The sequence below is a fragment of the Stigmatopora argus genome, chromosome 22, assembly GCF_051989625.1.
Source record: "Stigmatopora argus isolate UIUO_Sarg chromosome 22, RoL_Sarg_1.0, whole genome shotgun sequence".
NCBI lineage: Eukaryota > Metazoa > Chordata > Actinopteri > Syngnathiformes > Syngnathidae > Stigmatopora > Stigmatopora argus.
Window position 1 is genome coordinate 6,246,489 of NC_135408.1, and position 20,049 is coordinate 6,266,537.

At 42.7% G+C, this 20,049-nt stretch overlaps 5 protein-coding genes across 6 annotated transcripts; 4 read left to right on the plus strand and 1 right to left on the minus strand.

Annotated features, from left to right (window-relative positions):
- The first annotated feature begins 182 nt into the window (after window positions 1-182).
- On the plus strand, window positions 183-1,541 carry LOC144067739 (thy-1 membrane glycoprotein). The gene is made up of 4 exons (XM_077591633.1): window positions 183-238; window positions 615-688; window positions 756-1,082; window positions 1,144-1,541. Exons 2-4 carry the CDS (start codon window positions 640-642, stop codon window positions 1,236-1,238), a joined length of 471 nt encoding a protein of 156 aa, XP_077447759.1. The 5' UTR covers window positions 183-238; window positions 615-639; the 3' UTR covers window positions 1,239-1,541.
- A 214-nt stretch (window positions 1,542-1,755) lies between these two features.
- On the plus strand, window positions 1,756-4,408 carry bud13 (BUD13 homolog). Its single transcript, XM_077591627.1, has 9 exons — window positions 1,756-1,933; window positions 2,069-2,156; window positions 2,452-2,536; window positions 2,617-3,077; window positions 3,239-3,347; window positions 3,423-3,561; window positions 3,668-3,852; window positions 3,921-4,002; window positions 4,161-4,408. The coding sequence occupies exons 1-9, from the start codon at window positions 1,794-1,796 to the stop codon at window positions 4,252-4,254; spliced, it is 1,383 nt and encodes a 460-aa protein (XP_077447753.1). The 5' UTR covers window positions 1,756-1,793; the 3' UTR covers window positions 4,255-4,408.
- LOC144067740 (uncharacterized) lies at window positions 4,152-6,671 on the minus strand. Its single transcript, XM_077591634.1, has 2 exons — window positions 6,084-6,671; window positions 4,152-6,016 (listed from the first exon to the last, which is right to left on the minus strand). Exons 1-2 carry the CDS (start codon window positions 6,389-6,391, stop codon window positions 5,938-5,940), a joined length of 387 nt encoding a protein of 128 aa, XP_077447760.1. The 5' UTR covers window positions 6,392-6,671; the 3' UTR covers window positions 4,152-5,937.
- Window positions 4,512-19,994, plus strand: arhgap42a (Rho GTPase activating protein 42a). 2 transcript variants are annotated; one of them, XM_077591625.1, is made up of 24 exons: window positions 4,512-4,654; window positions 9,410-9,505; window positions 9,847-9,908; window positions 11,723-11,794; window positions 13,395-13,496; window positions 13,568-13,678; window positions 14,633-14,737; window positions 14,833-14,962; window positions 15,033-15,133; window positions 15,208-15,317; window positions 15,564-15,642; window positions 15,722-15,761; window positions 15,842-15,904; window positions 15,971-16,045; window positions 16,129-16,213; window positions 16,360-16,418; window positions 16,541-16,643; window positions 16,987-17,146; window positions 17,209-17,359; window positions 17,856-18,416; window positions 18,565-18,718; window positions 19,313-19,390; window positions 19,461-19,540; window positions 19,621-19,994. In XM_077591625.1, the coding sequence occupies exons 1-24, from the start codon at window positions 4,570-4,572 to the stop codon at window positions 19,707-19,709; spliced, it is 2,751 nt and encodes a 916-aa protein (XP_077447751.1). In that variant the 5' UTR covers window positions 4,512-4,569; the 3' UTR covers window positions 19,710-19,994. The 2 variants fall into 2 exon arrangements, with proteins under 2 accessions (XP_077447751.1, XP_077447750.1); XM_077591624.1 differs by lacking the exon at window positions 4,512-4,654 and adding an exon at window positions 8,282-9,031.
- On the plus strand, window positions 4,614-5,829 carry snrnp35 (small nuclear ribonucleoprotein 35 (U11/U12)). Its single transcript, XM_077591632.1, has one exon. The coding sequence runs from the start codon at window positions 4,728-4,730 to the stop codon at window positions 5,415-5,417; it is 690 nt and encodes a 229-aa protein (XP_077447758.1). The 5' UTR covers window positions 4,614-4,727; the 3' UTR covers window positions 5,418-5,829.
- Window positions 19,995-20,049: the final 55 nt, after the last annotated feature.

The following is a 20,049-nucleotide window of genomic DNA, read 5'->3' on the forward strand; positions in this document are numbered from 1 at the left end:
TACTAAGTGACCTTCATCAGCGCCCATTCATCCCTAGCTCTCTCTCTCTCGCTCGCTCTCTCTCGCTCTTGCTCTCTCTCTCTCTCTCGCTCTCTCGCTCTCTCGCGCTCTCTTAAACACACACACACACACACACACACACACACACACACACACACACATGCACACAGACCCTCCCCCCTCAGTGTTTTGCTCTGCATTGCCGAGACTTGCTTCATCATCCTGCACCGAAACACAGGTATGGCTCCCGAAAAAATGTTCCCTGAGAGAAACTATTGGTAATAATAGATATAAAATAATCCCCTGATATAGGTTGTTGCATGATAACAAATTACAGTAATGCCATTCCTTCCAATTTATTTTAATAATTTTGAAGGTTGATGACATGTATTCAAAGGTGCATTTCTGGTTATTTTGGTCATTCACCATGAAAATGCAATGACTTTTTCTTTTGAAAAAAATTACCACAGCAAACATGAAATTGTATGGAAATTTATTTTAAAGTCTTAAGAACACACACACCTAAAATAATCAGAAAGGTCTCGTTTCAGGGCTCATAAACAATGCTATACAATTTAATTGTGTTTTTTCTACTTCTGTTAATGTGGGCGCAGACTGTTTTTCCATTTCTCCAGTTGGATGACCACTATCATGATCCAGCATCTATTTATGTTCAGCATCATGGGAAGTAAGGAAAATATTTCCACACATTGAATAAATACATAGTAAACAATCAGTTTTTGTGTCTGTGTCAGTGTTGCTGAGGCCGGTATGGTGCGACAGCATCACAGTGTGTGAGGAAGACGATGGCGACCTGCGGGTGGACTGCCTTCTCAAGGCCAACCCCAATAAAATCAACAGTTATGAGTTCTCCTGGTCATCAGGTTCCAAACAAGCACTCATCAACTCCAATGTTTCCGGCCTGTCGGCGGAAGAAGAGTTCAGGAAAGTGAATCACGTGACAGAGTTGGAGCCAGACGGCTACAGGCTGACGCTGAGTGGTTACCAGGATAAGCTTCCACACAACACCACTTATATGTGCAAGATAACCGGGGAGGGAGCCAGCATTAATGTGGAGAGAGGTTAGTGAAGTGAGAAAGGAACTTTTAAGTCAAGTTTCTTTATCTTTATTTGCTCCTACAGATCATCTTGTCCCATGCGGTGCTGTCAGTGTTCTTCAGAAGTGTTCCTGGATTATTACCATCTTGCTTTTTCTACCATTCCATGCAATCACTTAAATCTGCAATTCTCAAAAATGTCCTATATAGCCTTTATGCATATGGTTCACTGAATTAACCTTCTAAATGTGCATACTCTTACAATAGTCAAACATATTTCATGCAGTGCAATTCAGTTGTTTTCAACTTTAAAGCCCGTTACCAAAGAGGCAAAAGGATCTTCTTCAAAACACAATAGTGTTTATGCAGTATTTATGGATTTGTGAAGGCATTAACTACAGTGTTGTGACATGAGTTTGGAAGCTGCCCTAGCTGTTTAAGATAATTAAAAAATAAAAATCTATATATCACTCATCTTGTAAATTGTAAATACTACTCATTCATTCATTTTTTGAAGCACTTATCTTCACAGATGTCTCCCTCTCCCTCTGTTATACACTGTGCTTAATAACCCCGTTATTATTCAATGACTTTGAAGCCACATATAAAAGACATTTTATAAGTTTCTCAGCCCAAAATTGCTAAAAAAATTCTTCCTCTCTAGATTTGCTCAATCCGAAAATAAACGAGAAGTTCTTTGACACTGCGCAGCCTCCGTAGTTGCCCCGCATTAAAATGGCGGCCTCCAGTACGAGCGTTAACATAGGTGAATTATCCAAAGCGGAGTATCTAAAACGCTATTTATCCAACGATGATGACGCAAAAAAATCTAAAGGGAAACCTAAGAAGAAACGATGTAAAGTTGCAGGAAGAGGGTGAGATTCCATGTTGAACTTGATTTCTCCAGTTCGGCATGTAGCTTCTTGCTAACACCGTTAGCTATGCAGTGTTTTACGGTATTCTCTAGAGTTGCGCTTTTCTTTCTGATCCCTTTTTATCTCTTATGGCAGACTTAAAATAGTTGACGATGATGTAGATTGGAGACAGACAGTAGCCGAGGGAAATGAGGCGGACGAAGAGGACGATGAAGCTCCCGTGGTAAGCAATCAAAGTCTGATCTGTCGTTACTATTAATATTTGTTCTATCATTTCTATCAAGCAAAAACATTTTCTTACGTCACACATCTATGAAAAGGCCTGATAACACTCCTAGACTTTACTTTATTGAGAATCTGTGTTGAAACCCTAGCTTTAATATTGATATTACGTAAAAATTGACCATGCATGTTTTTACATTTTACTATTCCACTGCTATATAGTCACGTCAATGTTTATATCGATGTGGTGACATTTGAATTAACCTGCTTGTTGGTTGATGTCGTCGTTCAATCAGATTGCTGAAGTGATTGACGAGCGTCCGGACGACGTGAGAATGTTGGAAATTTTCAGAAGTAGCTCCAGATGGAAAGTCATTGGAGGTTAGCTTTTTTGTTGTTGTTGTAGCAGGAAAATACACGACGGTGTAACGCTGACTACAAGTGTTTTGTTATATTTGTAGAAGATGAAAATATAGAGGAGGACGTCCAATCAGAAACTCAAATTGAGAAGTCGTCACGCAGAAAAGCCCGACACGACTCTCCGGATGCGTCCCCTCCGAGAAGGGCTCGGCATGATTCTCCCGACATGTCACCACCCAGAAGGAAACATCACGATTCTCCTGATATATCGCCACCCAGGAGGAAACGCCACGATTCACCCGACATGTCGCCACCCAGGAGAAAACGCCACGGTTCACCCGACATGTCACCACCCAGGCAGCGTTCAAGGAAGTCAGGAAACGTGCAAAGCGTGCCATCTACTAAACGAGGTTCAGATTCTGACCAGTCGCCGCCCAGGAAAAAGCAGCAGAAGGGACGACGACATTCTGACTCGGACCAGTCGCCCCCCAGACGGGGGAAGCGTGGTGGCAAATTGTCTGATGATGACCTGTCGCCTCCTCGCAAGACGGTCCGTGCGGAGGTGAAGTTTTTGTTTGTCATCCACGGTAAAACAACAACAATCGCCTCAGACTGGAATGCATCATTAAATGAACAACTAACTCCATCAATCACTATTTTTGTGGCCAAATAAGGTAAACAATGTTTTTTGTTTGACATTTTCATTCTTCCTTTTGTTTCCAGGGCAACAGTATGCTATCAGGTGGAAAGGCGGGTCTGATTTCTTCAGATGTTCTACGCAAAGAGAAGGAGGAGGCGCGAAGCAGAGACGGAAACAACCGCGAGCTTGAAAGTATGCAAATAGCTATTGAAGTACTCCTATAGAATTATCAATATTATAGCACAATATTTACGTGTGTGTTTCCAGATGCATCCCGCCATGCTCAGACAGTGTTTCGAGACAAGAGTGGCAAAAAGCGAGACCTGGAATCGGAACGGGAAGAACAGAAACGGAAAGCCGGAGAAAAGGCAGCAAAGGACGAGAAATATGCTCAGTGGGGCAAAGGGTGGGTGACCCTAAAATTCGAAATTCTACCTAATCATATTGTAAAACTCAAAATGTTATTTTAAACCTGAAATTGAAATGGTGACTCAAAACAAAATGTACGGCAGGCTGGCTCAGGGCCAGATGCAGCAGCAGCGTCTGGAGGATGCCGTGCACGAGGCCCAAAAGCCGCTGGCTCGCAATTACGACGACGAGGATCTCGACCGCATGCTGAGAGAGCAAGTGAGAGATGGAGATCCCATGGCAGCCATGTTGCAGCGCAAAAAGGAGCGCAAGACACAAGGGGTTAAAGGTAACGCTGCAGAGATTTACCCATGATTTCCTCACGTGATTCCTAAAAGATTTCTACCCCCCTCCCAGAAAAACCTCTCTACAGAGGCCCTCCGCCACCTCTCAACAGGTTCAACCTTTTACCCGGATATCGATGGGATGGTGTCAACAGGTACAATCTATGGACAGAATAAATGACAGCCAGTGTAGTAACACACCAGAATTAGCAGTGAATTTAATAATGAATCAATCACGACACCAAATAATACACAACTATTTGATAATCGGGTCATTTCAAGTCATATTTATTCATATCTGTGTGTTTTGCAGGTCCAACGGTTTCGAAGAGAAACGGTACACGAGGATCGCAGACAAAAAAGCGCTCCAGCAAGAAGCTTATAAGTGGAGTGTGGAGGACATGTAGACAGAAAAATGTTAGGATTGACAAAAGACAGCCTGTGCATAGCGATGAAGTGAGCCTGGTCACTTATCTTGTAAATTGTAAATACTACTCATTGTGGAGCACCGATATTTTTCCATTTTTAATGATTAAATCATTTGACTTTGTAAAGAAATAACTTGTGTTGTGTTCATTTGACTTTAAATCACCGATAACAGACTACAATGTCATTCTAAGACTTCACCGAGTATTTGATGGCACTGACACAAAATGGCCGTCAAATGACAACAGTCGTCTTGGTTAGCTCACAGCACGCATTGAAGGTCTACTTCTAACTATATGATATCTACGGAAGCTTCGGGCGGAATATTTCCAGTCGGATTGTTTTTGAGGATGCACAACAGAGTGAAACCAACTACTAAAGGTAACGTGGATGATTTACAAATTGGATCATATTTTGTTATTTCACGAGGCGGAAGCACCCGAAACAAACCGAAATGGCGGACTGGAACCCCATCGCCAAAGTTTATAACCCGCTCAAAGCAGGGAGCATCGACGGCACCGACGTGGAGCCCCACGATCGGGCCGTATGGAGGGCGATGAGCGCCCGCTACAAGCCCAACAAAAGTGTCGTGGGGGACCCGCTCCTCACCCTTTTCGTGAGCCGACTCAACCCGCTGACCACCGAGGAGAAAATTCACCAAGTCTTCTCCAAATTCGGTGATATTAAACGCATTCGCCTTGTTCGCGACGTGGTCACGGGCTTCTCCAAGCGTTACGCCTTCGTAGAGTACAAGGAGGAGCGGTCGGTGGTGCGAGCCCGTCGGGACGCCAACAAATTAGTGGTGGACCAGCAGGAATTGTTTGTCGATTTCGAGCTGGAGCGAACCCTCAAAGGCTGGATCCCCAGGCGGCTCGGCGGCGGTCTGGGAGGCAAGAAGGAGTCCGGGCAATTGCGCTTCGGTGGCAGGGACAGACCCTTCCGGAAGCCCATCAACCTCGGGGCCGGACTGTCCCACCAGGAATGGCCGAGTGGGGGGCGCAGAGAGTGGGAACGGCCCGGCGATAGAGATCGAGAGTACCGCAATGACCGGGATAAACGGGGCCCAAGCCGGGACGAAAGGTCTTTCAGGGGACGGGAGAACAGCCGCTACCAAGAAAGGAGTAGGCACAGAGACAGGAGGTGACATTTGTTGAAGACAGGACTTTCCTTGCTTTTTAGTTTGGTTGGATGATCGAAATTTCCAACTTTTTCACGTCCAAATGCACTCAATGTCATCCTTGCAACAGAAAATATTCATGTATTTCTTTTGTCCTCCTCATCAGACATCGATTCCATTTCGACTGGGAGGACTGGCATTGAGTGGTTATGTTTCCCTGCCATTGAAAGTGATAAACATGAATCCATCTGTCACTAATTATTCGTCCAAATGGATTGGACATCTGTCGTTGTCGATCAGTTAATCAAAAGCTATTTGCACTCTTTTTACTTTGGAAAGTAATGTTCGACAGTTGCTGACCCAAACTGTACCAAACTCATATGAAATGTTGTTTTTTGTGCAGTTGGGAATTTCAAATAAAGCCTGTTTTTGGAGCAAAGGATAGAATTGATAACATGTTTTCAGTCAAAACAATAGACAAAATCATGGCACAACAAGACTAAAGTCTTGAAAGTTATCATTTTTTCCCCTACTTCTTGAACTTTTCTCACTGGTCGTACTGCATGGGCATTTCAGGGTTAGGCCAGTTTGGATACATCTTTCTGTGGACAGTCTCGAAGTCAATCCTGCACCAAGAAGTCCAATGAGAAGTTGGTGTTAAAGAACCTCCTTAGCGTTTACAGCGTTTCTCACCTGAAAGCCGGGTTGATGGCGATGTTGTCTGGCTGAGGCAGGGCGGGGGTTCTTCTCCTGCGCCAGGAGGATGGTGGAGGGAAGTCTTGCTGGTATTGAGACACCATCTTTGGTTCACAGAAGTCCTCTGGCTGGACCTCCTTAAGATGTCCACTTTTTCCACTTCCTATGTGTCCTAAACAAACTGAATGGGAAGAACGCGTCTCCTGATGCAAGTTCTGGACACCTGGAACTGAATCAGGACATTTCCCGCTGTCTCGTGGAATGACTGCCTTGAAGCGGAAGGCGTCCCGTGATGTCGTCTCCATTTTGGTAGGGGTGTCTGGGTAAAGAAGAAATCCTGCAGAAACAAAAAGGGGTTGAATGGGTAAAGTTCTAGCTGTGTTGGAAGTTTTTCTACTTTTGTCATTTTAATTCACAGTTGGATCATTATAACCCTTTGATGCACAACATACATGTCCAACCGCTAATGCACAATATAGGTCGAACTGAACCACATTCAATTCCCATGTAACATATTTTGAAATCCATTCATTTTATAATTGAATATATTCTTTAGGTACCTTGATTTTAATTACAAATCATTGCTTCAATTTTTCTTTTCACACACTATGTAAAACTAATTTCTTTGTTTTTATGATATAAAGTTTTTACACGGGTCAAAGGAGGACAAGCAATTGATTCCAAACAAGCAAAAAACAGATTTCCAATCTTGATACCTGACAAATGATGTTCCTGTAACTCTCTTCGTTAAACAACTAAGCTAATAGTGTTGCACGATTGACTAAGAATCTGTAAGTTTTGAAAGATACTACAGTACAAGACCTGCGACTGTGGGAAATTCCCCCCTGTATGGTCGATTTCGCAGAAAAAAGTTGAGGTGCTTTGATTGCTGCCGGTTTTCGATGAAAATTCTGTCAGATTGATCCATATTATATCGTCGGATCCTCTGAGTCGGGCTACTAAGCCGTAAATCAAAGCGTACACTTTGCTATTTGTAGACCTACTAAACTCGTGTTTACTGCTGTCGTCATGACATAGCAGGTAGAGTGAGACAATAAATCAGCTTCCTCATTGCAGCTGTAGCTGTAGTGTGGTTTTAAATTCATCATAGACACAAGACGGACGCATTTTGTGGTTTCCTTGGAGCCTTTCTCCATCTGTTAATAAAGCGTCTTTTCCTCTGAGCAGTTGGCATTGGTCCCGATTTAGTTTATTTATTTACCACAAGACTTGTTTGAACCTGTAATAGATCTCCAGAAAACACCTAATTAGCTTTTACAAATATTTTCTTTTGTGTAAGAAGTGGGATACAGACATACTCGTAATGTGAAAAACTTTCCCCCCTTCTCAAACCCACAACTATGAGGCCGACGGGCTGCCCCAGAAATAATTGTATTAATTCATTTTCTGAACCGCTTTATCCTCACAAGGGTAGCGGGGGATGCTGGAGCCTATCCCAGCTGACTTGGAGCATGAGGCGGGGGACACCCTTGGTAGCCAGCCAATCGCAGGGCATAAGGAGACAACGCTCACACTCATACCTAGGCGCAATTTAGAGTGTCCAACCAGCCTACCATGCATGTCTTTGGGATGTGGGAGCGAACCGGAGTACCCGGAGAAAACCCACGCAGGCCTGAGAACATCCAAACTCCACACAGTGAGGACCAACCTGAATTCGACCCCAGAAGTGTGAGGCCAACGTGCTAACCACTCATCCGCCCGGGTGCCTAGGAATTATTTTCAATAATGAAAATTTCAAAAGGAAGAAACGTATTAAGAAATGCGTCCTTTTTAATTTGTATATTTTCCCCAAAACAGATTTGTTTTGAAATACACTTGTTCATTTCACTAACCACTTTAGTCCCTTTTGTACCTACTTATTCATGTGACCACTTATTTACATTGACTGCTTGTCTATGTTAACTACTACTTATTGATTATGTTGACTACTTATTTATGTATTATTTATTAGTTATTATTTATGTTTGTTTGTTGTTATCTGTGCACTTCCCCACTTATTTTTGTTTTGACTATGTAGTTATTATGTGACTACTTACTCATTATTCATATATTATTTATTGTTATTATTTATTTGTCTGTTTGTTTGTTGTTATTTGTGCACTTTGTGATGAAGCTTTAAATCTCATATAGTTGTATAATGACAAAAGCTTTCAATTCAATTATTTTGATATACACCGAATAGTACTTTTTCTACTTCTGTTATGACTTCTATCACCACTATTACTGCTACTTTTACAACGAGAGCAAATCTTAGCAAAATTACAGTAGACACAGAGTTAGGTATAGACTGAGTATCGTTGTAGTAGTTAGTTGTAGTTTGAACTGGGAGTGGAGCTGATCTTATTTCAAGAGGCGCCAGCAGGAGTCTCTCGTCCCCATAGTAACCGAGCAGCCTTTCACAAGAGCCCCATTCGCAAGCAGCGTCACATTCTTTGCCAGACGTGTCTTCTTTGATTTATTTTCAACTAAAGTTACATCCTACTTCTCTCCCCACGCACAGCCGGCTTCAAAGCAGCGAGATCTCTCCACGCTGAAGTTTATTTTTAGCTTTTCTCTCCCGACCACCGGAAAAAAAAAGGCCGACTTCCAATCTTTCCAACGCCGCCGAGAGTGCCCGGAAGTGGCCAACTTGGCGAGGGGGGGAGAGACGCAAGAAGCGGAGAAAGGCATGAAAAAAAAGCCCATCGGAGCAAACTCATTGCCCGAACACTCTCGCGGACCCTCGGAGTAGTTTGTAGCCCACTTGATCGCCGTCCGTTTAGCAGCAGGGATGGGTCTGCCGACGCTGGAGTTCAGCGACTCGTTTGTTGACAGCCCCGAGTTTCGAGATAGGCTCCAGTGCCATGAGATCGAGCTGGAAAGAACCAACAGGTTTATCAAAGACCTCATCAAGGATGGAAGCATGCTCATATCGGCCCTCAGAAGTAAGTTTCAGCCGCCATCAACTGCATGTTCAAAGTTCAAGCGGCTGCCTTCGAGGCAATAAACAGTCTTGGAAAACGGTTTCATACAATTCTTATCTTGATGCTTTCTCGAATTCAACTGCGTTTCTCAAAGTGTGGTAGGCGGGCCACTTGCGTTCTCTATAAATCACCTAAATGGTCTGCGAGTAAATTTTCCAGACACCACCTCAAATGAATTTGACTACTTTTTCTATTATTACTTGCCACTTTCAGCTGATTTAGATTTTTTTGCGACAAAGTACACACCAAATGTTATTATACCTACTCCTACTATTACTATAACAACACATTTTGCGTTTACTGATACGTTAACGTTGCCACCTTTTGTGTCTTTGTCAGGTCTTTCTCAGGCTGTGCAGCGTTTCTCTCAGTCGCTGCTGGATTTCCAGTTTGAATGCATCGGAGACGCCGAGACCGACGACGAGATTAACATTGGTGGGTGTGAGCTCATACCGTGCGTTTATCTCGCTACGTTTTCCTTTTAAGGGAGCGTGTTAACCGTGAGTCACAATGCTAAAGATTGCCATATTAACCTTTGCGTACAATAATTGATTTTTTCAACCCTTACAAGATACTGATTTAACCCGTTAACTACAATTGCCGGTCTTAGACATCCCATCCATTCGAACTAGCACCATCAACGTCAGTATGTTAAAATGTTGAGAGACACTTTGTCATAGCATTCCGAAGCACAGCAGTGGCTCAGAACAAACATTTAGGTCGCGTCGTCTCCATAGCGACACCATGACTGACTAGTACTTGCACTATGGTTGCAGCTCAGTCCCTGAAGGAGTTCTCCCAGCTGCTGAGCACCATGGAGGAGGAGAGAAAGCGTCTGGTGAGTGCACGGCTCACTTGGTTCATTTTCCTTCACCTGTTGTGTCAGGACGTGAACTTCCTGTTTGAAAGTTTTTGTCTGGAACCACGACGGCTCGCTCGAGTTCCCCCACGCATGCACAAGACCCAAGTCTGACTCAGACACACTTCATCAACATCTTGTCTAGGGGGGTGTTTTAGTGCGCTACCTTCTTTACAGGCCCCCCCTTTGTGTGCACACGTGCCTTTGTGAAAGTGTGCATGGTCTACTGCTTGAGGAACCATGTGGAACCTATTCCGACTATTCCCCAGCGAGAGCCGAGCCCCTCGCTGCCTGGGAAAGTCCATAAAAGACTCCTGTGTGTGCGTGCTTGTCACCACTTTTTCTACTCCACTTTCCACCACTAATGTCAATTGTGGGCAGCGTAATGGTCTCGTGGTTAGCATATCTGCCTCTCAGATGCACGGTCGTGGGTTCATAGCCAAACTATTGATACCTGCTTGCATATTTTTAACTACAAATTCAGGCAATTGACTTGGAAGACAATTCCCACAAAATATTAATAATACTATTAGTCATTGAACTCATTGTCAGTCAAAATGGATTGGACGTCTATTGCCGTCAATGGCAGGGAATAAGTTAAAAAAAGATTTTTGAACTCCTGCAGTGTCAGAGTTAGCTTTAAGCAAGTACTCAACCATAAATTGTCTCGTGGTCTCTAGTTTCATGGTGGCTGTTGTAAAAAATACTACAGCAACACAAAGAAAGTGTTCTTTTCACTCAGATGATATCAAGACGTAAAAGTAAATTCGCAGCGTGTGACCGGAGAGCACGAGAATCGATGTTGACAGCTTCTTTTGTCTCGAAGCGCATGTTGCTCAGGCGATAATTGCTGCTTTTTATGATGGCGTCAAATGAATCCAGTGTTGTTAGCTTAGTCTACTCACAAACAGGCAGTATGTATGGATGTAGCTCTATGGTGATTGGTTGATGGAACCCATCAGATCGCTAGAAATGCAAAACATCTCTCAATATTTTTCAGATATTTTGTTCAAAAGAATGTTTTTCATATATAAAAAAATGTTTCAGCAAAGAAATTGTCTGAAATATCAAAATTACTTTGTATTTTCATTGCTTCGAGGCCAGATCTGGTGCTGTGTCTTTTTACCTAGCCCATAGAGCTAAATAATGTGCAAGAAATTAATGTTTACTTTTTTTGATAAAATAAAATGAAAATAGAATTTGTGTACTCCTCAATAAAAAAAATGGAAGACTAGAGAAATTATAATATTACCTGTTACATTTTATTATAAGTAAGTGGTTAATTTTTAAATAAATAAACAGTTGTTAAAAATTTCTATAATATAAATTGAAAATTTTAGTGTATTTTGAAAAATAATATAAAAAAAAACAATATTTAGTTTTTCCCAAAATAGAAAGAAAAACATTACAAAAAAAAAAAGAAAAAAGTGTTAGCACGTCTGTCTCATAGTTCTGGTGATTGAGGGTTCGATTCCAGGTCAGTCCTTGCTCTGTGGAGTTTCAAATTGGGGTCAATTCATTTAAGAATCAATCTATTGTCTCATGAACTCATTGGCTGTCATTGACGACGGTCTATTTTTACTGGGAATTGGCAGCGATTGTTCAATAAATGTGATGATTCCCCTCCAGATCCCCCTGTTTTCTCCCATTATTCTTTTTATAGTCTGTTTAACCGTAATCGTTTGTTGAATCTGTTTTGCGGGAACGAGGCGTGTCGCCAATGACCGCGACATGTTACTTCATCTCCGTTGCAACATGCTCAGTGGTGTTTTTTTTTTTTTTTTCTCCCACAGATCCAAAATGCTGACGACGTGCTAATCTCGCCGCTGGAAAGGTTTCGCAAGGAACAGATCGGCGCAGTGAAGGTACATGTTATTTCATTAGTTTGCAAACTTCCTCAATGTGCCGAGACCTGAACTTAATTGGAACTGAGCCATTTTGGATGAAAGCCAGAGTGAACCAATTTATTTTCTGCGGTGAACTAATTTGCTGCCATTGACTACAATATACAACTGCATGAGGTCATCCCATCCTTCATCTCTGAATTTAAATGGGTTTGCCACTTATACATGACCAAACGTTAATTTGCTGCCATCCCTTCCACTTCAATTGGACTCGACCTCTACCACCGTTATATGGAAATTATATGGAGTCTACAAGTATATGGAAGGCATGACTGGGTTAGGGTCTGGCAGGTATTTAATGAATAGAAAATATTTTTAATCTTTGCCAATTGTTCATTTCTGATGTGTTATTTCCAACATCGTGATGTTCCACAGAGGCCCAGCACTAGTTCTGAATGTGTGACCTGTTCAGATAAACCAAAGACGTGACAGGACGGAGGTCATGGGAACGGACGCAGGGGGGACGCGTCATACTTGAAGCGACGTGGTGTAAACATGGCCAGTGTCTGGTTTCAGATGGTGTCCTCCGATTCACATTATCTGCTTTTCAGACTGCAGATTATTTGCAACCACTGAATATGACATCCCCTCGGGCCCATAGATATAGAACAAAAATGTTGCACAGTTTAAATAGCCAAATTGAGATACACTTTCTAAACTGATCTTTTACCTCAACTGGCTCGGCTAACTAGTGTACGACCAAGACTTTGACCACAATGTGCCAGGCTTCATTCCAAAATAGATAAGCTGAAGCACATGCAGCCATTGACGGGGATAGACGTCGAGTCCATTTAAACCAGCAGGGTGTTGCCACCCTCCCAGTACAAATGATTTGGATGTCTTCCAGTGATAAACACTTGGCTAACAACTTTGCCACAGTGGAGAGATCTAGTCTTTCTGTTACGAATTTCATTTGCTGCCATCCTTTCAGTTCAAATAGATTGGACATCCACTAGTGATAGACACAGGACTTACATAAGGGCTTTGCCACAATGGGGATGTCTTTTCTTTTTTTCTGTCACTAACCACCCATGTCTAGTCTTAACTTGTTCTTATATATGTATAATTAAGTGTAAAAAAAAATATAAAAATAAGTTCCTTCTTCAGATGCCACTCGCAAAAACTTTATTAAGCAGTGCCTCTCCGGCAACTACTAGAAAGGAAAAAAAATCGTTTTTTTCTTTGTTACCCTTAATTGTAGACGGTTAAAAATAACGAGCGTACTTAAAGAGCGTACATAAAAAAAAACAGAATGTTGTGTGCTGTAAAAATGTGTGTTCGGGGCTTGTAGAATGTAGCAGCATAGTGCGAGTTGCAGCTGGAGTCAAACATCTATGTCTCATCATTTTGAGAAATGTTGATGCCAGTACCAAATCTGCATTTTTCTGTAAAGAGTAATCTATGGTGTTACCATTACCAAACCAGATATTAGATTTAAAATACTTGTACGATGACCTTTCATGTGGAATCATTATATACAGCTGGATTTTAAAAAGCAGTACACCTACACACACTTGAAGCAGCCATAAATAAAACTGACATATTTAAATATTTCATTCAGGACGGAAAAAAGCAGTTTGACAAAGAGACGGAACGGTACTACTCTGTCCTGGAGAAACATCTTAGCATGTCCTCCAAAAAAAAGGAATCACAGCTAAATGAGGTAAGAAAAACTAACCCAGACTTCCTCAAATGCAAACTCTGATTGTGATTTTGTTGTTGTTGTCTCATCAGGCAGACTCCCAGATGAGCAAAGACCGCCAGGTTTTCAATGACGCATCACTGCAGTATGTTTTCAAAATCCAAGAAGTGCAGGAGAGGAAGAAGTTCGAGTTTGTGGAGCCGGTAAGCTCACAAAAATGCCCCAATTACGCTTGTCACAATATTACGATTTTCAACTCCATGTCAATAAGACATAAAAAAAATATTTTTTTAATGATGACAATCAACGTATTGAGCACCCCTGCACGAGGTAAACATGTCATCTGAGTGAGACTAGTACTTCTCTTTAGAAACTAATCATAGTAACAGTATTATGTAATATTTGTAAACAGTATTTTCGGAGGAGGTGCCAGCAGTGCTGACTTTATTAATGATAAAAAAGGGGAAAAAGATCAATTACAGGTTACATTGTTTTTGTGTTATTTTTACTGGTCTAAAAATTACAAATATGGGTGGATTGGAATTGGCAAAACATGTTGGAAAAAAATAGTGTCATCAGAATCAGTACATCCTTAAACCAGATATAACATTTCAGTATTTATGCTTTTCACAAGCCTACAAAATCTACAGACAGCTGTCTTTTTTAAAACTGAGGTTTCAGTGACTGCAATAAATGATGTCCAATCCATGCCATTTTGACTGGAAGGGTAACTTCCATCCTGTCCAAAGCATGACTTGTTTGTACAGTTTGCCTGTGTGAACTAGCATGAAAGGATTGTTAACTGAACATTCCCTCATGGGGTCAATCAGTAATGTCCTTTATCTTGTTCTCATGTAACAACTTTCAAAATGTCTCTGCGTCACTTTGCTTATGAATATGAGAGGACCACAAGAAAGAGCCCCCTCTCCCCAAAAAGCAGCCGCCAAACACTCTGGCTCTTGATAAACATGTTTTAATGATACGTATCAGTGAAGGTCGCTTCCTGTTTCGGCCGTGCCGCTTCCTGTGCAGAGATGTAATTCCGCCGGGCTGGGAGAGAGCCCTTTGTTGTGAATATAAACAAAAACAGTGACCCAAACAGCAGCCTCTGCTCTTTCCTCACTGTGTGATTGTCAATCTGTTTTTTGGCTCTTCAGTTGCTAGCCTTCCTGCAAGGCTTGCTGACCTTCTACCATGAAGGCTATGAACTGGCCAGTGAGTTTGAACCTTACAAACAGCAGCTGCAGTTCAATCTGCAGAATGTAAGTTGAACACCTGCCCTTATGTCTACTTGTCCTTGTAGGAGCCAAAAATATATACCTGCTTCAAGTTCCATGTTTTTTTGCGTCACTTTCAGGCCAGGAACAACTTTGAAAGCACACGAGCTGAAGTGGAGCGGCTGATGAAGAGAATCCGATCGGCTGAGGAGGACTTCAAAGCCCCCGGTCGCTTCACCATGGAGGGGTACCTGTACATCCAGGAGAAACGTAAGTTGTCTCGAACAGCGCTGATAAAGTGAGATCCTCAATGTGGCGCGTTGCTATTGTCGTCTGACAGGTCCGCTGGGCAGCGTGTGGACTAGATATTACTGCACTTATGAGAAGAGCTCCAAGATGTTCAGCATGAGCAACACGGAGGCCCGACCAACCAACAGACAGGTAACGTCGTCATATCACAGTCTTGCCTTGAGATATGAGTGACTCAACTTCAATGTTTTCGCCCGCCTCAACAGAACGGCGTGCCAAACGGGACGCCGGAGTCATTTCGGCTTCGCTCGTGTGTGCGAAGGAAGACAGACTCCATTGATAAGCGCTTCTGTTTCGACATCGAAGTGGTGGAGAGGTATTAGAAAGAATATAATTAGGACGCTCATTTGGTTGTGCAGAAAATGAACATTTTTGAAAAGACAATGCAAGGCATAATTTAACACAAGGTAATTCAAAGCGATTTAGATAATATGAAAATCAAGATTTAATTAAGATATTAAGAAAAGGGAAGGAACAAGAAATATTGTTTTCATTTATTTTGTTATGCCAGTTTGGTATGTGAGATGTAGCGGATTTAATGGTCTTTTTTCCCTTTTCGCAGACACGGCGTCATCACTCTGCAAGCACTTTCTGAGGCTAACAGGCGATTATGGATGGAAGCCATGGATGGGAAAGAGCCTGTATGAGTTATCTTTTCATTAAACCGACTTTTTTTTTCCCCTCTTGCATTTTTCTCTTGACACTTTTGTCGCTCCTCAGATCTACACTCTTCCATCACTGCTCAGCAAGAAGGAAGAGAGTAAGAGAATCAACATTTCTCAATTCAGGAATTAATGTGATTTTCATATCACGAGTTCTTTTTATATTATTGGTTTACAGCATTCCTCAATGAAATGGGCTTCAGCTTTGTGCGGAGCTGCATCGAGTTGGTGGAAACTAGAGGTACAGAATGATAATCCAAATGTATACCATGCCCTAAGTTTTGAATTGTATACAAATTGCACATAGGCCTCAGCACTCTTGGCCTGTACCGGACCGGAGGAGTCAACTCTAAAGTTCAACGGCTGATGACCAGCGTGTTTTGTAAGAATGGGCTTTAACTTTATTTCCCAGTCTACTGCTGATAGAGGTTGAATCATCCTGAAATGACGTCTGCTTCCCCGCAGCCTCCACTTCTGCTTGTGACGTACGGCTGGACGCGGGCGCTTGGGACAACAAGACTATCACCAGCGGACTGAAGAATTATTTCAGGTAACGTTTGCATTGGGTGGAAATGTACGTACATTGGCTGCCATTGACAGCGCTGAATTTCCAATCCATTTGGACCAGGAGCGATTTAGCGCTGACTGCAGCCCCTCGGTTAAAATACTACATAAATGTCTGAATAATGCATACAGGTGCTTGGCAGAACCCGTGCTCACCTACAGACTGCACAAAGAATTCATCAAAGCTGCAAGTAAGATCACATCAATACCATGGCATCATTTTCACGTCATATCGCTACCAATACTGTCAGTGCAACACTTCTTAAAAACTATAAAAAAGAACTCAATGATATAAAATACTGTTTTTTCACAGAGTACGACGACCAGTATCGTCTGAGAGCAATTCATGCGCTGGTCCACAAGCTCCCTGAGAAGAACCGGATTATGCTGGACCTCCTGACCAATCATCTTCTCAGGTTTGTATACTGGAACACGCACCTCCATCTAGGCTTATGCGATAGTATTTTGAGTTTTTTTTTTTAAACAATAATCATTCTGAGATGTTTTTTTTCCCATAAGGAAACTTGGCAATCGCCCGTAGTCAGTTGTGGTAAGCTCCGGCAACCCCCGCAATCCTTACAAGGATGACAGATGAGGACAGAAGATGAATGAATGGAAATGCTTGTGATTGCCAAGAATTTAAACTGAGAGGAATCACATTCAAAAATAAATTGGAGGTCTAGCACTGTAAATATTAAGCAATAATATCATTAGTTTCCATATCCATTTTGACTGGAAGGATTGTTTTTTTCTGCGCAGGGTTTCATCCCATTGCGCCCAGAACCTGATGACGGTGTCCAATTTGGGAATGATCTTCGGTCCCACGTTGATGCGGTCGCAGGAGGAGACAGTGGCCGCCATGATGAACATCAAGTTCCAGAATATCGTTGTGGAGATCATCATTGAGAACCATGACAAGGTGTGAAAATACTCAGTTAGGAAACACGCGCACTAACTAACAAGTTACAATTTGGGTATCAGATATTTGGCGAGACCCCTGACCTCACGCTACCTTTACCTCCGGCACCCTCTTCTCGGGCGACGCCCCGACGGAGCAAGGCCATCTGTTTGTCGTCGGGGAAGAGAAAGGCCCGCCTCTATCCACCTACTCTCTGCCTGGCAGACAATGACAGTGAGTGTTTACGTAAATCTTGGCCAATATTGTAAAAAAAAAAAAAGAGAATTTGAGGAATTCATTGATTTGTGAGAAGCAAAGTAGATCTATCTATCGTTAGAATTAGGCATATATATTAAAATGAAAATACTTGAACTTGAAAACAAATATGAGACACGAGTGATTAGCGTGTCAACCTCACAGTTCTGTGGTCCAGGATTCGATCCCAGGTGGGTCCTCACTGTTTGGAGTTTGCATGTTTTCCCCTGGGCTTGTGTGGGTTTTGTGTGGGTAGTCCGGTCTCCTCCCTAATCCCAAAAAGATGAATGGTAAGGTGCTTGAACACTCTAAATTGCCCTTGGGTTTGAGTGTGTGTGTGAATGGTTGTCCGCTTGCTGCACATAGTAAACTGGGACAGACTCCAGCACCCCCTGTGACCCTTGTGAGGATTAGCGTTTCGGAAAACAAATGAATGAATAATTTCTATTGTAAATATGTGTTTTTATGTCTTTAGGTGACACCTTCAGCAGCAGTAGCCCGGGCACTACCCCTACAGGCAGCCAAGAATCACTTTCTTCGCACTCCTCGGAAAAGAACGTCGCATCACAGACGTCACCTCCGGCCTCGCCCCCCGCCGAGCCTATCTCCTCCTGTCTTTCCCCTCAAGTCCAGCCTCCTCCTTCCTCTCCCTCCAACGGTGGCGAAAGAAAATGGATGATGGACAAGGAGACTCAAGCCGTTGCGTCGTCCATGGTGTCTCTGCGATCGGCAACCGAGCTGACCGACTCCACCGTTTCCCTCTCCTCCGCCAAGGAGTCCAATTCTCATTCCTCCTCATCCACCGTGCAGCTATCCACCCCGGGATCGCCGACCAGGGAGATGCGTTCTGTCCCCAGAGCGTCATCTGTCGCCTCCTTGAAAAGCACCAACGACACAAAGGTGCCTTCGTCACCTCCACCGCAGAACCGTGTGGCGGCGTACCAGACGGCCTCCTCGTCCTCGTCTTCCTCCTCGTCCTTGTTCCCGTACCCGCTGTCCACCTCGTCCTCCCTCACCTCCCTGCACATCTCAGAAGGTACCTCACATCATTTTCTTACACTAGATGCTAGTTGGCCCATCATGATCCATGAATTAGCCACCTCGCTGTCAATGCCGCAGGGCTTCAAGTTGTGGTTCACCATCCGGAAAAATACAAAGCACCCTTTTAACTTTTACTATTCCAGACTACAGAAGTTGCCACGGCTCCGTGCAGAGTTTAGCGTCGCTGGAACCGCGAGAGGCCACGCGGATGCGGAAAATCTCCCAGTTAAGAAGAGACACCGACAACCTGACCTCACACGCGCTGTCAACCAACGGCTACCAAAGGCCCGGAATAGTGTAGGTGTCCTAGCTAGCTTTGTTGATACTAGTATCGGTATAATTACCGTAAAGGCATGACAAAGTCATCATCGGTAACAAGGGGTAATAAAAAGTAATTTGCTGATGCTCCTGGAGATCCAGATTCCAACTGTGGTCGATCAACCCAAGACAACGAATATTTATGATACCTGGAAACCTCAGCCAATTGCTCCCCTTATTAATGATTGCAATTCACCTTATTAAGCGATAACAAACCGTAGAAACAACGCCGCACATATTTACTCACATAGGGCGCACTTGCAAGTATAACATTTTCCCCAATGTGGGATTTTTAAAAACATTTTTCCCATACAAAAGTTGTTATATGGCGTACTCAATTTGAAATGATCAAAAAAACGTATGAAATACGGGAAAACCGTATGAGTTATTCACTAGGCGTCTGGCTCCGTCATTGGCAGGCAATTAGTTAATCGTTGTCTGACCAAGCCAGGATAGACAAATAGTTATATTTTGAAGAAGAAAAAAAAATTGGTACAATCTCGGCTGGTTTAAAAATGCCTATAAAAGTAGTGTTACAAACCCAACTCATTAATTTTTCCCCATGTGCTCCAGGTTATCAGTCCAAGCTCAGAAACAACAACGTGAAAGCTCTGTGTTCTCCTCGGCTTTGGACATTTCTGCTACTGGAAGGTTTGGAAATGAATAAAGAGGCAGTTTTACACTTGCAGATAAATGAAAACAATTATTTTTAAACTCACAGGGATGCGAAAGCTCTGTATTCCTGCGAGGCCGAGCACAGCCACGAGCTTAGTTTTCCGCAAGGGGCACTCTTTTCCAACGGTAAGAAAAAAAACAGACCAGAAGCTAGTGTTACAATCATGTCATTTTTATTTCGGGAGGCATTTTTTTTGTCTTTTCAGTTCACTCGTCAGTGGAACCAGGCTGGCTCCAAGCAACCTACCAGGGTAAGACGGGCCTAATACCTGAGAACTACATCGAATACACCTGAATGTACGTGATGTCCTCACTCCACTGCTTCACTTAAAGAAATCCATAAAGTATACGTATACTGTGTAGCTGAAATCACTGAACAGTGCGTCTTGACTGATTCTTATCCATTTAATGTATTTCTTCTACAGCATTGTTTTTTGTTCTGTTTTTGGGGTTAATTTAACTGGTTGTCCTTGGTCAAATCAACTCAGTGTTCACACATGTGGGATATGTGATCACAAACTCTTATGTTGTCTACTTACATGTCTTTATGTCCTAATAAAGGACGATCATTCCTGAGCAATTTATGTATTTTCTTACTCATTTGTTTATGGTTTTGGGAAAAGCTTTATTCCATC

Excerpts from the sequence above, each read along its gene's own strand:
- LOC144067739 (XM_077591633.1), top strand. The coding sequence starts at position 640 with ATGACCACTATCATGATCCAGCATCTATTTATGTTCAGCATCATGGGA. Across the intron at positions 689-755 it reads TATGTTCAGCATCATGGGAA|TGTTGCTGAGGCCGGTATGG; the intron begins GTAAGGAAAATA and ends TGTCTGTGTCAG. Across the intron at positions 1,083-1,143 it reads CAGCATTAATGTGGAGAGAG|ATCATCTTGTCCCATGCGGT; the intron begins GTTAGTGAAGTG and ends TTGCTCCTACAG.
- bud13 (XM_077591627.1), top strand. The coding sequence starts at position 1,794 with ATGGCGGCCTCCAGTACGAGCGTTAACATAGGTGAATTATCCAAAGCG. Across the intron at positions 2,157-2,451 it reads AGGACGATGAAGCTCCCGTG|ATTGCTGAAGTGATTGACGA; the intron begins GTAAGCAATCAA and ends TCGTTCAATCAG. Across the intron at positions 3,348-3,422 it reads AAACAACCGCGAGCTTGAAA|ATGCATCCCGCCATGCTCAG; the intron begins GTATGCAAATAG and ends GTGTGTTTCCAG.
- snrnp35 (XM_077591632.1), top strand. The coding sequence starts at position 4,728 with ATGGCGGACTGGAACCCCATCGCCAAAGTTTATAACCCGCTCAAAGCA.
- LOC144067740 (XM_077591634.1), bottom strand. The coding sequence starts at position 6,391 with ATGGAGACGACATCACGGGACGCCTTCCGCTTCAAGGCAGTCATTCCA. Across the intron at positions 6,017-6,083 it reads GCCATCAACCCGGCTTTCAG|GATTGACTTCGAGACTGTCC; the intron begins GTGAGAAACGCT and ends TTCTTGGTGCAG.
- arhgap42a (XM_077591624.1), top strand. The coding sequence starts at position 8,878 with ATGGGTCTGCCGACGCTGGAGTTCAGCGACTCGTTTGTTGACAGCCCC. Across the intron at positions 14,738-14,832 it reads TGCAGTTCAATCTGCAGAAT|GCCAGGAACAACTTTGAAAG; the intron begins GTAAGTTGAACA and ends CGTCACTTTCAG. Across the intron at positions 15,318-15,563 it reads GACATCGAAGTGGTGGAGAG|ACACGGCGTCATCACTCTGC; the intron begins GTATTAGAAAGA and ends CCCTTTTCGCAG.